The 14,956-nt window shown below is 43.6% G+C and overlaps 1 protein-coding gene across 5 annotated transcripts in view; it reads right to left on the bottom strand.

The window, feature by feature from the left end:
• Window positions 1–14,956, bottom strand: part of uacab (uveal autoantigen with coiled-coil domains and ankyrin repeats b) — a 55,928-nt gene that overhangs the window by 20,995 nt on the left and 19,977 nt on the right. For 2 of the 5 annotated variants that reach the window (XM_017459201.3, XM_017459202.3), the window contains exon 2: window positions 2,761–2,891. In XM_017459201.3, the coding sequence (XP_017314690.1) occupies window positions 2,761–2,891 (131 nt within the window). Of the gene's footprint in view, window positions 1–2,760; window positions 2,892–3,506; window positions 4,069–11,962; window positions 12,005–14,956 lie in introns of those variants that run through there. The other 3 variants (XM_053676565.1, XM_047151481.2, XM_047151483.2) reach the window with 3 other exon arrangements.

Genomic DNA, 14,956 nt, shown 5'->3' with positions numbered 1-14,956 from the left:
TGTGTTGAGAAGAACTCTGGGCATGCCACAGCCTTGACCTGCAGGTCTGGACGCAAAAGCCGCAGATAAGTGTAGGGATTCCACCCCAACAGAACATGAAACCCAAGTGACATGCTGTCTGCTCCCCTGGCTTACGGTTACATCAAGTTGTTCAGGGGCTATTGTTGTCACCTGATGGAGAAGAATGATTTTCTGGGTATGGTTACAAGTCAGGAGGCCGTCATGTGGTCAGCTGATGTGATGAGGTCGGTGATCATAATGTGTAACTCTTTGGAAAGTCATCAGGCTTTGGATATTCTATTGCAGAAAAGTATGACTGTGGAAACCACATGAAGAAAAGCACTGATTTACTAGAGAAACTACAGAAAGACAGCTGCTCAGTGTCCTGACAAAATGAACAGAGCAAGTCTTTCTTTAAACATCCAGCTCGACACTCACGTTTGGTTTCTACGAACGCAATCCATCAAACGCAATCCATCTCCTCGACCTCCCAGCTTTCTGGTAAAATCTCAAAAAGACAAGCATAAGCAACCCTTCATTGTGGCAAGCCGTGGCTAGGGAGGCCGGAAAAGCACTATGATCTGCTGCATGCAGGACTCGTACATTAATTCACTGTTAGAGCTGCCATGTTGTTGACAGGCAAAGAGACGAGAGGGCTGTTCAGAACCCAGACATGTCATTCTAGCTTGGCTCCAGCTCCTTCCATGCCTCCGCTGGATGCATGACATTTTTAGAGACACTCAAATGATGTGTGCGTGTGTGTGTGTACACATAGTGGAGCTTAAAAGACCCCCCAAAAGCAAGAACATGACCCTGTGAACATGCACATTACAGCCTCGGATACATCAGTCTGAACATTCTGTATCGTCAACTTTCACACGAAGATCAAAACCCAAAGAAACAGAAAAGAATTCTGCACACATGGCTAATTCTTCATTACAAAAAGGGTCATGTTCACAGTGCTTAGTTTACATATGAGCAGTGTTACTTTCAGCAAATAAGTGAACATTTTCCGATGATTTCCTGTTTGATGATGTTTCAATGTAGCAGAAGCCAGGAAGTTCAGTCAGCGGTCAATATGTGCAACTAAAGTATCATTTTAGCTACACAGAGTCTTTTATTTCTAATTCATCAACATATGAGAGTAATTTGATAGTACAGAATACTCCAAAAATAAATAAATAAATAAATAAATAAATAAATAAGCGTATGGGTATAACGGCACCCCGCCTTGTGCCCGATGCTCCCTGGGATAGGCTCCAGGTTCCCCGTGACCCTGAAAAGGAGTAAGCGGTAGAAGATGGATGGACGGATGGTATAATGGCAGGGGACTATGGGACATAAGAAGTGTGTGTGTGTTCCAAAAGGCCACAGTGAAAAGTCGTGGTTTCCGTTTCCAGTTGGTTAATCCTGGATTAGCAATAGTAATCACATTCTCTACAGATGTGCACCTCACACCCCCCACCCTCACACTCTCCTAAGGCTATCCCCGTGGGCCAGGCAAAACACATTTTTATTAAAGATAAACACTGCACATATAATCCGATCTAAAATTGGGACCCACAATTGCAGCTGGACTACAGCGCACCCTCCCTGTGGTCGCCGCAGCCGCTGTGTCCATCGTACGCTTACACCAAGCTGAAACAACACGAACATGAAATCGGTGTGTGGCCAAGCTATATATGTGCAGTGGAATCCTTTAAATCTTAAAAACCCGCAAAACATGCGACCCTGCATGCTCTCGCAGCATTTGACCTCCCGTGTAACGGGAAGGTCTCCGTGCTCCTCCATGGGGCAGGTTGCTGCTGACGCGCGTGCTTCATATATCAGTCAGTGTTTGTTACCTCCAGCTCTGTTACGCTGCCTCGCCACCCTGGCGACTCGGCAGTGCTGAATGCACTTGATTTAGGCCTGAGAAATTCCAGAGCCTTATTACAACTCCAGGCCCTTTCTCTATGCCAGCTCACAGGAAGAGTCGTACACACGGATAGAAATACCCCAGGGGTGGAAACATCTTATGGTTACGATCGCAAAGTAAAACACAGCTGGCATTAAAATAGGCTAGACGTTGGAACCCTCTAGCCTAGTTTTACTGTCATAGGGATTAAAAAAAAAAAAAAAAGTATTAAAGAACACTTAACCATAATAAAAAAGCAACCCAAACCCTGACGCCTTACTAAAGGTGTATAAAATCAAGTATTTTCCTTTTGCATCAAGGATCCGATTACAATCCGTGCGTCTCTGCTGGCTTTTGCGTCACTTCTTTCCTGTATGCATGTTTCTGGTTGAGTGGCCCTGTTCCACAGTGACAATTCTAGACAGATTTGTGTCCTCTAGTTGGGCACAGAAAGCCTCAGCCCAGATTAGACACAAACACAGGCCAGCGAGGATTCTGTAAATACCAGTCATTTTGAAAAGATTATAATTACTCCCGTATGCTGCTGCATAAACACACAGCACTCGGTTTGAGTTCGGCCCTCTAAACAGAACTTTTTCAGAAGGATGAGAGTTTATTGGCTTTGCTCTTTTAATAGAAAGAGCCATCTAAGGCTTTGCCTTCATGATTAATATGAGAACCAGGAACAATATTGTTTATTAGGATAATGCAATAAGACAGACACGGGGCCGGAGATTCAAATCCTCCCGAAAACCATTATTAACCTTTGACACCTAAACGGAACCAATTAAAACGGTCTGTTTGACTATGTGGAAATGGCATATCCTGCGTGTGTGTGTGTGAGTGTGTGTGTGCGCACTTACGCAGAGCGGCCCTCCACGTCTAGTTTGGTGGGGATGATGCCTTTCTTACTGAGGACAGCTGACACCTTGTCCACCTCTCCTCTTTCTACCGCCTTCATCAGCCTGTCGTCATACTTATTCCAGTCGGTGTTCTGCAAAAAACAGGAAAACGAGGGCAGCACATTTAATTCAGCGTAATATTCTGAAATAAAACACCTGAATAAGTCGTAGACTTCAGTGCATTAGAGACTGTCAGCAAGGCTAAAATTGCTAGGTGAGTGAAAGCGATTGCTTCTCTTTGCGAATAGCTGTCAAGAGGAAATCTTCGCTCGGAGGAATGGAGCTATACCAGTTCTTTAATGGCACTTTTCGCCACGGAAAACGTTTGCATTTCAAAAGAGTTATGAAATGAAATGAAAAAAAAAAAAAAAAAAAAAAAAAAAAAACAATTGCAAAGTTAAATTGAGTGCAAGAATGCGATTTGACAACAAGTTCAAACAAGTCATGAAAATTCCAAGGCTCAAAACATCACTTCGAATCAACACTGCATTCTCCAGGAACATTCCGAGATTCATAGCTGCTGTGGAGAAAGTCATAAGTCACTCTCCCTTGGTAGGTCAGTCCAAAAACCACACACACGCACGCACGCACGCACACTTCCCAGTAAAGTTTCAAACTTTTATAAGCAAGATTTAAATAACTGGTCTACATCTTTAACAAATTTAGCTCCAAACGTACAACCTTCCTTGTGTTCGTCTGATACCTACAAAGTACACGGAGGTGCATTTAAGCCATCGACTCATGGCGCTGGTGATGCTGGTCCTTTACGCAGCTGCTCAGGAGATAGAGATATAAAAACAAATGACCAAAGTTGCCTCCTCACTTTGCCTTGTTGGAGGGAAAAGACACTCTACCAGCGAGTGTGTGGGATTTGTCCCGTTTAATCAAGTCCTGTGCTCCAGCAGGCTGCCTGCGCCTCACCGAGACCCAAGAGTCCTCGGCCGATTCCGCTCGCTCCTCCCCAAGCCTCAGCCTCTCCCCGTGCTCTCATCACGTCCTCGCATGCACAGAAACACACTCGCACACGCCTGTGCACGGAGCTGCTGCAGAGCAGGGGCCAGCCCTGGGACAGCAGCTCCTCCTCTGAGCACGAGCCTCTCTGTCCTTCTGTACCGTTCTGTTGCTTTTTCGGGCTAGATTCAGGTCGTCCTGCTTCGCCCTGTAGATAGGGACTCTTCCTCCTGAGTGCTCGGTCTTTCTCTCTGCACTAAATGACAAGGTCGCGCAGCTCTTGGTGGTAAATATGTGATCTCTTCAGGGTCGAAAATATCCCGGTAAACATTGTGCAGATGCGCTTCTGACTGGTTACCTTTTTTTCAACCCCCCCCCAAACCTTTCTCCAATGACTGATTGGGGAACAGGCGCTAAGAATAACCTATCCTGACATACTCGGCCCATGAGTAACTGCAACGGTGGCGGAGAGTCAAGACGGAGGCCAGACAAGCAGGAGGAAACCCACCCCCCCACCCCCCCCACCCCACAGACACACACACACACACACACACAGAGCTAGAAATAATAACCTATGACAGATTACAAGTCTGGATCTAAACCACTCTATTGGATGACACTGTAAAGCGAGTGGTCTACACCTCTCGCGAACGTTCTCCGCTCATGCTCCGAGTGATGGCAGAGCTGCTGATCCAGACGCACAGTAGCAGGATTAGGTGTCGGCCTTTTTACAATCATCTGTCTGGGAATCTCCAAAGCCCTCTCATCTCCATCTCTCTCTGCACCTTCATGGTAAACACAGCATAAAAATTCTATTTCAAAGAGAAGACGTCATCCTTCAAATTGGGAGACTGTGAAAAACATACGGGGGAGACTGTGTGTGTGTGTGTGTGTGTGTGTGTGTGTGTGTGTGTGTGTGTGTGGGAGAGGGGGGTGTTTAATTTACACGCTGCATCAGTGGAAGGGGGGGGGGGGGGTCGTGTTACACACACCCCCTTCCGAGCCCGAGTGGAGCCGACTGAGTGGCAGTAGTCTTCAGAAAACATGTGAGAATCTCTTCACACGCTGAGCGAGCCATATGAGGGGGTCAGTGGAAAGGGGAGGAAGGGGACAGGGGTTACTTTCTAACCTGCTCTGCAACATGGAGACAAAGGAACAGAAATGGACACATGCATATATCTGCTCACATAAATACACACATGCATGTATCGGGGTATGTATTTTTGTTGTGTCGTGCTGAAAGGACAATGAATGATGGCTTAAAAGATGTTTACAGCCCATCCACTCGCTTTAAAATGTCTCGTTTTAAACGTGTGACAGACGACCATATTAAACCACCAGACATGACGAACGATATCCCAGTTCGGAATAGGTAAGAACATGCATAGTGCACCTTGGGCGATCAGTAAGTAGAAATAAAAACATGTTCTTTCATTAACACAACCTGCACTAAAGAACAAGAACTCTATGTGAGGTTACAAGGAGATTTAAACAAGGAACAATGCAAGCTTAAAAAGGACAACAGACAGTCAGCCATAGAAAAGATTTCAAATGGGGAAAAGGGCAGGGGTGGGGGTGTGGTCGGGAATACCACACACACACACACACACACACACACACACACACCAGCTATTCATTGTCAATGTGCAGTCTGGTGAAACTCATTAATAGAACCAGTCAACCTTAAAACCAGCATTATTCCACGGTCATGCCTTCGCTGCATTTGACTTGACCCATATACTCCATGTTCAAAACATTACCTGATACGAGCAGCACTATTTCCTATGCGTTTTGTTTTTAGCTCCAGTTACCTCACAGAGATGCCATAACTCACCTGCTATTGTTATCTGTACTCCAAGAGTTTTAAAAATAAAAGTTCTTTCAGTATTGACTGTGCTCCTGCGTTCAACATCACAAAAGGCTCGTGCGGAGAAGAACAAGATTCTACTGAGTAACGAAAACAGCTGACACCTGTTAGAAGTTTAAGCTTGATCTCACATGTGCAGAACCCTGTATTTTTGCTGAGCGTGAACATTCTAACAATAAGATCTAATAAAGAACCACCCAGGAAAAAGTTTGCTCTTGTAAACAGCTTCAGTCTCATTAGTAGCCAGTAGCCTCTTGGAGTCGTTTGTCTTGATTCCATGCACAGAACAGGATCAGATACATAATTGGAGATTACTTGACTAATTAAAAATTAATAAATACAGGGTTTAAAATCACTGCTACTTTGCGACCTGGTTGATAACAGCTATGATTTAAATTTCTCTTATGCTACTTGATTGTTGCTAACGTGGGGGGCGGTGAAGTATGTGGACACCCCACCTAGTGATTGTCCAAAAGTATGTGGACACCCCACCTAGTGATTGTCCAAAAGTATGTGGACACCCCACCCAGTGATTGTCCAAAAGTATGTGGATACCCCACCTAGTGATTGAATTCAAGCATTTCAGCCACACCCATTGCTAAAATGTGCATAAAAATCACGCACAGAGAGATGCATACCCTAGAATGGATTATACTGAAGAGCTCAGGGACTTTAAACATGGTGTTGTCAAAGGATGCCAATATTGCCACAAGTCACTTTGTGAAATTTTTCCCTGGTCGACCTGCCCCGGTCAACTATGACTGCTATTATTGAGAAATTTGAGAAATGGAAGAGTCTACAAGCAACAGCAGCTTAGCCACGAAGCGGCAGACCATGCAAACTCACAACAGGGCAGCAGAGTACTGAAGCACAGGGCGTGTAAAAATTCCAGTCTGCCTCTGGAAGCACAAGAACTGTGTGTCAGGAGCTTCATGAAATGGGTTTCCATGGCCAAGCAGCTGCACACAAGCTGAAGATCACTGTGCAACGCCGAGCATCGGCTGGACAGGCGTAAAGCACCGCCACTGTAGCGGAGCAGTGTGAAATTCTCAAATCTGACTGATCAGAAGGCATCGATTCATTTCCTATAACAGAAGCACGCATTAATGCCAGCTGTATTCAAAACCACATGCTTATATTAAATGTGGTCATTCTACTGTTTTCATTTCGATAAAAACAACTCATTCACAGGATCTGCATTGCAGACATCCCATAATATAACACCACCAATAGTAAACACATTTTTAAAATTGTTATTTCCAATGAAAAAAAAGTGTATAACTGTTGATATAGCGTTGCTTTCTGAAAAATCTATTTAACATTTATGGAAGGCGTCGCCAGGGTCAGCGCTTCGTACGTTTTCCTCGAGTCTTTGAGGGATCGTCTGCTTTTATCTGTTGCATGACATCGTGTTTCTTCATTAAATAAAAAAAAATTGTTACCGTTGGCAAATTGCTGTGGTATGAGAGGAGTAAAACCCTTCGGGAAGCGCTGCGATCGGAAAACAGATCAACTTCAAGGTGAGAACACATCACACCATCGTGCTGCTGACTATTATTAAGCACCTCGTTGTGTTTAATTCATTACTAATCCTATGACGGCAAATATTCCTATCGCGATTACACACGGTAAACATAGCGTGGAAGTTATTTTATTTGGTCCAATGATTATGTTCCTAGAGTATAGAACAAGGATTAATAGCTGTGCCAGTATACTGAGGATCCAGCGGCACAGGGCATGGGATTCTGAAAACTAACCGAAAACGTGAGCTTATGGAAACATGTAGCATTGTGATCAACAAACTAGAAACAGGCCTAGCGGAGCCATTTCCTTATAAAACCTCCGACCATAGAATAAACACGGCTAGCACAAGTGTCCTTGGGTAATGCCGTTCATTTTCTTCCTCTTATTAGTCCATTTCAAAGGTGACTCAGCTCTTCACAAAAGAGCTCTTAGAGAAATGGATACTGTGGGTGTACTTTTAGACAACAGGGATGACGGGTAAGGACAGGCTGAGTGTAAGAGTTTTAGTGAGCATGCACACACATCTGGGTTACTGCCAGATGAACATGCACTAACACAGGAGTGAAGGTATCATCTGAGTCAACATCTATGTTCATGAAAAGCAGGTAAAACTGAGCTGGTAAGTGACTGCTGCACTTGCTTCTTTTTTGAGGCAAAACTCATCATTTTAATTTTCTCTTTGTCTTAAAAAGTGGTCTCTTACATAATATGCTGCTTTCTTTACAGACATACAATTTTTTGTGCTGGAAAACTAACTGTCCTGACTCCATAATGTAGAAGTCAAAAAAAAATCTATTACAAAGTTTGTAGTAAAAAAAAAAGGGAGCCTAACACTTTTGCACACAGTGTTAACACTTAGAACTTAAAAGGTGATCCAAATAAACAGCCAATAAATTAATTTTCCTCCATTTTTCAATGCAAAACTGGCAGGGACACAAAATGTTGCAGTTAGGAGTGATAGCCAAGGTAGCAGTCAGGCTTGGCCATGAGAACGCGTCGCACGTGGGCCTGAAATGATACCGCACAGCCCACGAATACAGTTGGCACAAAAGCAGAAAATAAGAACATGACGTGTTTATAAGACAGTATTTAAATCACCGTCCAGCATGGAACAAAATGTTACATAGCAAGCGTATAAATGTGATTATGCTTCTGTTTATATACAGACCTAGTCGCAAAGCTATAAATGATGAGAGTAGTAACCAGCTAGGTTAGTTCAGATGCAGATCTGATGAACTGACATACATATGGAGTTACTATTTTGCTGCAGTCTATGCACAAGCAGCAGAGGTTACACCCTGCTAGTGACACGAGCGATCTTTCCACCTGCTGTATGTACGTGTTTTGTGGAGTTGGAATTGTTACCTTTTATAACAGAACAGAACAAGACAGAAGCAGCACACACACACACACACACACACACACACACACACACACACACACACACACAGAGAGAGAGAGAGAGAGAGAGAGAGAGAGAGAGAGAGAGAGAGATAAAGAGCGACAGAGTGATAGACAGAGAGAGCGACAGAGAGAGAAAGATATAAAGAGAGATAGAGAGAGAGACAGAGAGCGACAGAGAGAGACAGAGAGAGCGACAGAAAGAGAGATATAGAGAGATAGAGAGATAGAAACAGACAGAGAGAGAGATTGAGAGAGAGAGATAGAGACAGAAACCGACAGAGAGAGAAATAGAAACAGAGAGAGACAGAGAGAGATAGAAATTGAGATAAAGGCAGAGAGATAGAGAGAGATGAAGAGAGACAGAGATAGATAGAAACAGAGAGAGAGAGACAGAGACAGAGCGAGAGAGAGAGAGACAGAGAGCGAGAGAGACAGAGAGAGAGCGTGAGATAGAGATAGATAGAGAGAGAGAGAGAGAGAAAGAGAGACAGAGAGAGAGAGAGAGAGAGAGCGCGTGAGAGAGAGAGAGAGAAAGAGAGACAGAGAGAGCGCGAGATAGATAGAGAGAGAGAGCGTGAGAGATAGAGAGAGAGAGAGAGAGAGAGAGACAGAGAGAGAGCGTGAGAGAGAGAGAGAGAGAGAGAGAGAGAGCGTGTGAGAGAGAGCGCGTGAGAGAGAGAGAGAGAGACAGAGAGAGCGCGAGATAGATAGAGAGAGAGAGCGTGAGAGATAGAGAGATAGAGAGAGAGAGACAGAGAGAGAGCGTGAGAGAGAGAGAGAGAGAGAGAGAGAGAGCGCGTGAGAGAGAGAGAGAGAAAGAGAGACAGAGAGAGCGCGAGATAGATAGAGAGAGAGAGCGTGAGAGATAGAGAGAGAGAGAGAAAGAGAGACAGAGAGAGAGCGTGAGAGAGAGAGAGAGAAAGAGAGACAGAGAGAGAGCGTGAGAGAGAGAGAGAGAGAGAGAGAAAGAGAGACAGAGAGAGAGCGTGAGAGACAGAGAGAGAGAGAGAGAGAGCGCGTGAGATAGAGAGATAGAGAGAGAGAGAGCGCGAGATAGATAGAGAGAGCGAGCGCGAGAGAGACAGAGAGAGCGCGAGAGAGCGAGAGCGCGAGAGATTGAGAGAGATTAGCTGCTTCCTGTGTGAATGGTTGAAACTGAAATGTTTGTGAGGTCAGTCGACATTTACCTCAACGCTGACTTTCAAAATACATTTCCATCCATTACCGTTTACCTGCGTTTATTTTTTTACTGATTGAGTTCATTGTTGCAGTGTTTCTCATCCCTTGTGTGTCCAGCTGCAACTCTAACATTTTCCAACCCCATGCCTCTGGATCTCTCTCATACTGCAGCAGTCTCGGTGAAGGGGACACGCTCTGCACTGAAAGCCCTTTCCTGTGTAATCCTCTACATATTGCTACCTCTGCTGTCTCTCCTAGCATGTCCATTAACATTCGGTAATACATTTTTCCCTTAATTGTCAACACGGGCTTGTGTTTTTTTTAAATGGCTGATTAATACAGTCGTATTTCTCAGACCAAGTTATCATGCGTGAAAAGTTCAAGCCATAACATCCCTAGCAATCAGCAGAAGCAGGTTTGCTCACTAGTGACAGATATTGAGCTAATCATATCCAGTTTCTAAATGTGTCCAAGTCAGCCCTTGGCTGCTAGGCAGTCTGGATCCTTCCGCATGCTATGCTTGATTTGAATGCCTTCCACACCAGAACTACTATTCACATGTCAGTGTCAGGTGAACAACATTTTAAGAGACTATACTGTGTACCTGACAACACTTAAGAGAAGTGCAGATACTCAAAACCATCAGGGGTGCGGTCAAAGATCAACTGTTTCTTTTGGCACAAAGTCCACAACCCACCACTTCCCTTGAGGGCATACCGTGACAGCCACGAAGGACACGTCGTGATTACGAGATATGGTCCGAGATCATCTCTCTGCAAGATATCACAGCTCTCTGAGCCTCACTGATGCACATAAACATCACCAGCAGTTATAAAACAGGTTCAGACAGGAGCTCATCAGCGTGCGTTTATATACACGTTTGTGTTTGTTTCTCCAGATTACTCATCTCACGCTTTCTCTTCCGATACGAGTCGGTTCACGGCTTACAAAAACACCACGGGAGTCCATCTAGCGCGGCAGCAGCCGAAGATAGAAACTCACAACTGCACAATCCAAAACTCCCACCACTTCTCACACAGCAAGAGTCTGACAGCAAACAGAAACTTCCAGAAATAAACGCATTACATTCTGCAGTGACAAAAAGGAGCTACAGAGAAATAATAAACTAAACCCAAGTGAACAACACACACCCTTTAAAATCTCAGAAATGCTGTATTGCTCACGATCACACAACTGGTGTCATATGCAAACTGTTGGCAGACATAATGGTGTTCACACTACACGAGCAATCATGGACCAGGCTCACACACTACATGGTCTTTCACCCAAGTGCACCTGATCCCCAAATAAACCTGCTTTCACACCTAAATAAACAGGATGAATAAACTTAGCATCTAAATAAGCGGTCAATCATGTGACTTTATCAAGAGCAACTGTGTGTGGTGGTTGTTTCTGCACTACATATACACACACGTTATATTTCCAGCATTCTCAAGAGCACAAGGACAATATGGCTGTTCTTCTTCCAAAAAAAAAAAAAAAACCACCTATATCATTCTCACGAATACCAAATTTCCCATGCAAATGCTCTCATGAACGATGTACGAATAAATCAGTGCGTATCCAGCTCGCTGAATGAAACCCGATCATGTCATACTAGCAATTCATTTAAACACTTCCGTAACGTTCAAAAACCAAATGTTGTCGAGTACTTTATTCTATTAATGTGTCAATAAACCCACATGTACCACAGAATACAAACGTACAACATTTCTAACCTACTCTCGCAGATTGCTACTAACCCCTCTGTAGTGTCAACAGTTGCAGCATGACAATTGTGGGTTATTCATTAATACACAGCTCTCGATCACACAGCAGTGATGAGGCCTAACCTGTGATTAGTGACTCTACCGTAGAATTGAGAGCTAATACCAGGTTACACTGGGACTATAGGCAGATAACTATACAGCTTGTCGTTATGCTGCTGGCTAAACGGATGCTTTAATTAGACCACCTCTCTCTCACTCTCTCTCTCTCCAACAGGCTCACCCCCACCCAGGTTATGTTTGCTGATGATCTTAGGCAAGTGTGCACCCAGACGCCTGCTCGTTGGTATGCTAAAGACAGGCTGAGAGTAGCTGCAGGAGGCCCGTGTCGGTATGTAAACGAGCTGTAAAGAGACAGCTACGGGCAATACGCCCTCTCCAGCGACTGATCCACATGATCGACACAACAAAACAAGACGCACTGCTGCCGTGGCAACATGAATACACTTACCATGCATAACAGGCCTCCAAGTTGCTACCGCTATGTAATCATGAGAGCTCAGACCCGATCAGAGTTCAGCACACTAGTGATGTTTGCTGCTCTCTCTCTCTCTCTCACACACACACACCCATAAAGTTGATCATTATCTAACGTGAAGAATGATGTCCAGTACTATAGAATTACCGTCACCAGTCATTAAACCCCAAATGTCGAGAACGATCAAGAACTATTATTTAATCAAGAATGATTAAATAGTAATTTTCAAAAGCTTTGTTAGCTGGTGCCTCATCAAAATAAAAAGAAACCCAGGGCAACAAGTGGCCATTTACAGACTCCCTGGATAGTTCCTGTCTGGTTCACTAAAACTCGGCCTTCCCAAAAGAGACTCAAATATCCATTAGTGAAGAACTGCCCATTACTCCTGCTCTTACCCAGCCTCCATGGGGAGAAACCAAGTTGACCCATCACCTCCTGCTTTTTGGAAAGCATGTACACTCACAGAGCTTTCAAAGTCTAGACAGCTGTTCTATAGCATCAGAACGGTCTGACCTTCGCCCAGAGTGTTCCCCTGCTATTTTCCCCCCATTTCCGCCAGTCGAGTTATAATAAGAAGAATCAGCTTTCCCAGTCACCCCTACAGTCTCAGAAGCCGCATTTTTCCTCTGACCACACCCAGACCACCACCAACTGACTAGAGTTAAATGTTAGAAGATCAGGAACACACTACAAAAGCAGGGTGTTCTGCGAAGAACCACTAGTTCATTCATTTATTCATCTTCAGCAAGCATATTATCCTAGCCAGGCTGTAGGGGATCCAAATCATCTTCAAGGAACTCCGGATATGAGGTGAGAAAACATCGTGGATGGGATGGGGAACCCAAACCCTAACCCTAGGGCAACACACTCACATTCATACACTCATTCACACCTAGGGGCAATTCATGTTTGGGAGGTGGGAGGGGAAACCAGTGAACCCAGAGGAAACCTACCCCGACACAGGGAGAAGACGCTCTGTAACTGAGCTCTGGATTGAACCAGGAACCCTGGAGCTGTGAGCAGCAATGCTACCCGCTGTGACAGTGTCAACAGCACCTGACTTCCAGTAGCACTTTCACGGCATATTTACTAAATCCTAATCCAAAACTACTCTCAAAACCTCCTTCTTCGGATTCTTCGGATTGACCAGGGTTGTTGGCTTCCTAAAATGAACCCTCTGATATAGCGTTTTCCATGAAATCATTCACGGTTCCCCGAGACAGGCAAACCAATCAATTCTAACTTCACAGCGTTCTTTGGTTTAAACCAGAACTGCATGGAGGTTTAATGCTGCTTTTGCCGAAAGCTCCTTACCCAAGACTAGGCTAGCTTGTTAACAAAACGACAGACAAAAATAGACACGTCCATGATTTCTTCCCCCCACTTTGTAGCTCAAGTGCCTGGAGGAAAATGACTCGTCACTTCTGAGGTAAGCTGAATGCAGCATAAATCATGAATAAGAAATCCTGAGATGAGATTCTCTCCATTTCTCATTCCAAGAAATGCCAGATCAAAAAAAAATCCATGAGCAACAATAAAGAGTATCACATTGTGTTATATTAACGTCTTCAGAGACTGAGATGCGGATGAAAGTCCCGCCATAGATCTTATTTTAATCAGCAGAGGAGAGACGACGGAAATCAGTGGGAAAGAACAATAATCAGTACAATCTGTACTGATGGAGTCCACTAGTGAGTGCGGATAGGACTGAGCACATGTCACTACTGAGAGCTAAAATGTAATGAGACTCGGGCTTTGTTCTTTAAATTCTAAACCTCTCCACATGAAAGATGTTACAAAGAATAATCCACCCTGTGGACTTATCACAAAGATACTCTGCCATGTGTGTGATCAAAAACCGGTTAGATTAGCCAAAGAAAAGAGAAATCGGTTTTCAAGCTGGCCGTGACGGAGAATTTTTTGGATGCCGGAGATGACGCTGGGCGACCTCACATGCTCCCGAGCCTGTTTATTCTGGCATGAAGCTGAAAAACTAGAGAAAAGGGGAACTCACACACACACACACACACACACTGTCTCCTTTCTGCAGTAAGAGAAGTGAGGGGCTGAGCAATGCCATCGCAAGACACAGACAAAGGGGAAATTGAGATTGAGAGAAAATTACAGGGAATGACACAGAAGAGCAGAAAGAGAAAATATCGACGAGTTAAGCAACCGAATGGGCAAGTATTAAGTGGTAGGAAAAATACTGCGGGCAGGGAGGAAAGAGAAAGAGAGAGAGACCCGGGAGAGTATGAAAGAAAATTCAAACAGAAAAAAAATAGAAAATGGAAAGAAAAACAAGACTACAACAACAAAAAATAAGAAGAAAGACCAAAAATGACAACAACTAAAAAAAGGAAAAAAACTATAAAGGAAAAAAAAAATGAGAAGAAAAAAAATGTAAAAAAGGTAATAAATGAAAGGAATAATTGAAAAGAAAGGGGGAAAAGACAGATAAGAGAAAATCAGGGGGAAAAAATAAACAAAAAATAAACAAAAAAAGAGAGAAAAAAAGACGACAGAAAGAGAGAAAGAAAAACTACAAGAAAGACAAAAAGGAAAAGGAAAAAAAAAAATTCGAAGAAAAATGACCCATTATTTATTTATTTTTTTTAAATCAAGAAAGAAAAACCAAAAAGGAAAATAAAAGAAAGGCAATACAGGAAAAAGGACAAAAAGTCAGATTTACGTGGCAAAAAGAAGTAGTAAAGAGTAACAAACAAGAGACCGTAAGCACATGATCCTTTAATATATTTAAAAAATAAATAAAAAAATAAAAAGCCTTAGGCAAAGAAATGCATCATTGTTTGGCCAATAATAATCATAAACCATCGAATTTCATTAAAATGAGTAAAGTGAGTTTTACACCCAAGCTGAAAATGATGAGTGTTTTAAATCGTGTTATTTATTACACACACTTGATTGTGAATCTGCCCACAGAACTGCCGGAATGTGCTGCTGATA

This window comes from Ictalurus punctatus, chromosome 27, assembly GCF_001660625.3.
Source record: "Ictalurus punctatus breed USDA103 chromosome 27, Coco_2.0, whole genome shotgun sequence".
Classification (NCBI taxonomy): domain Eukaryota; kingdom Metazoa; phylum Chordata; class Actinopteri; order Siluriformes; family Ictaluridae; genus Ictalurus; species Ictalurus punctatus.
Note: the sequence above shows the minus strand (reverse complement) of the source record. Positions and strands in the feature narration are given on the sequence as shown.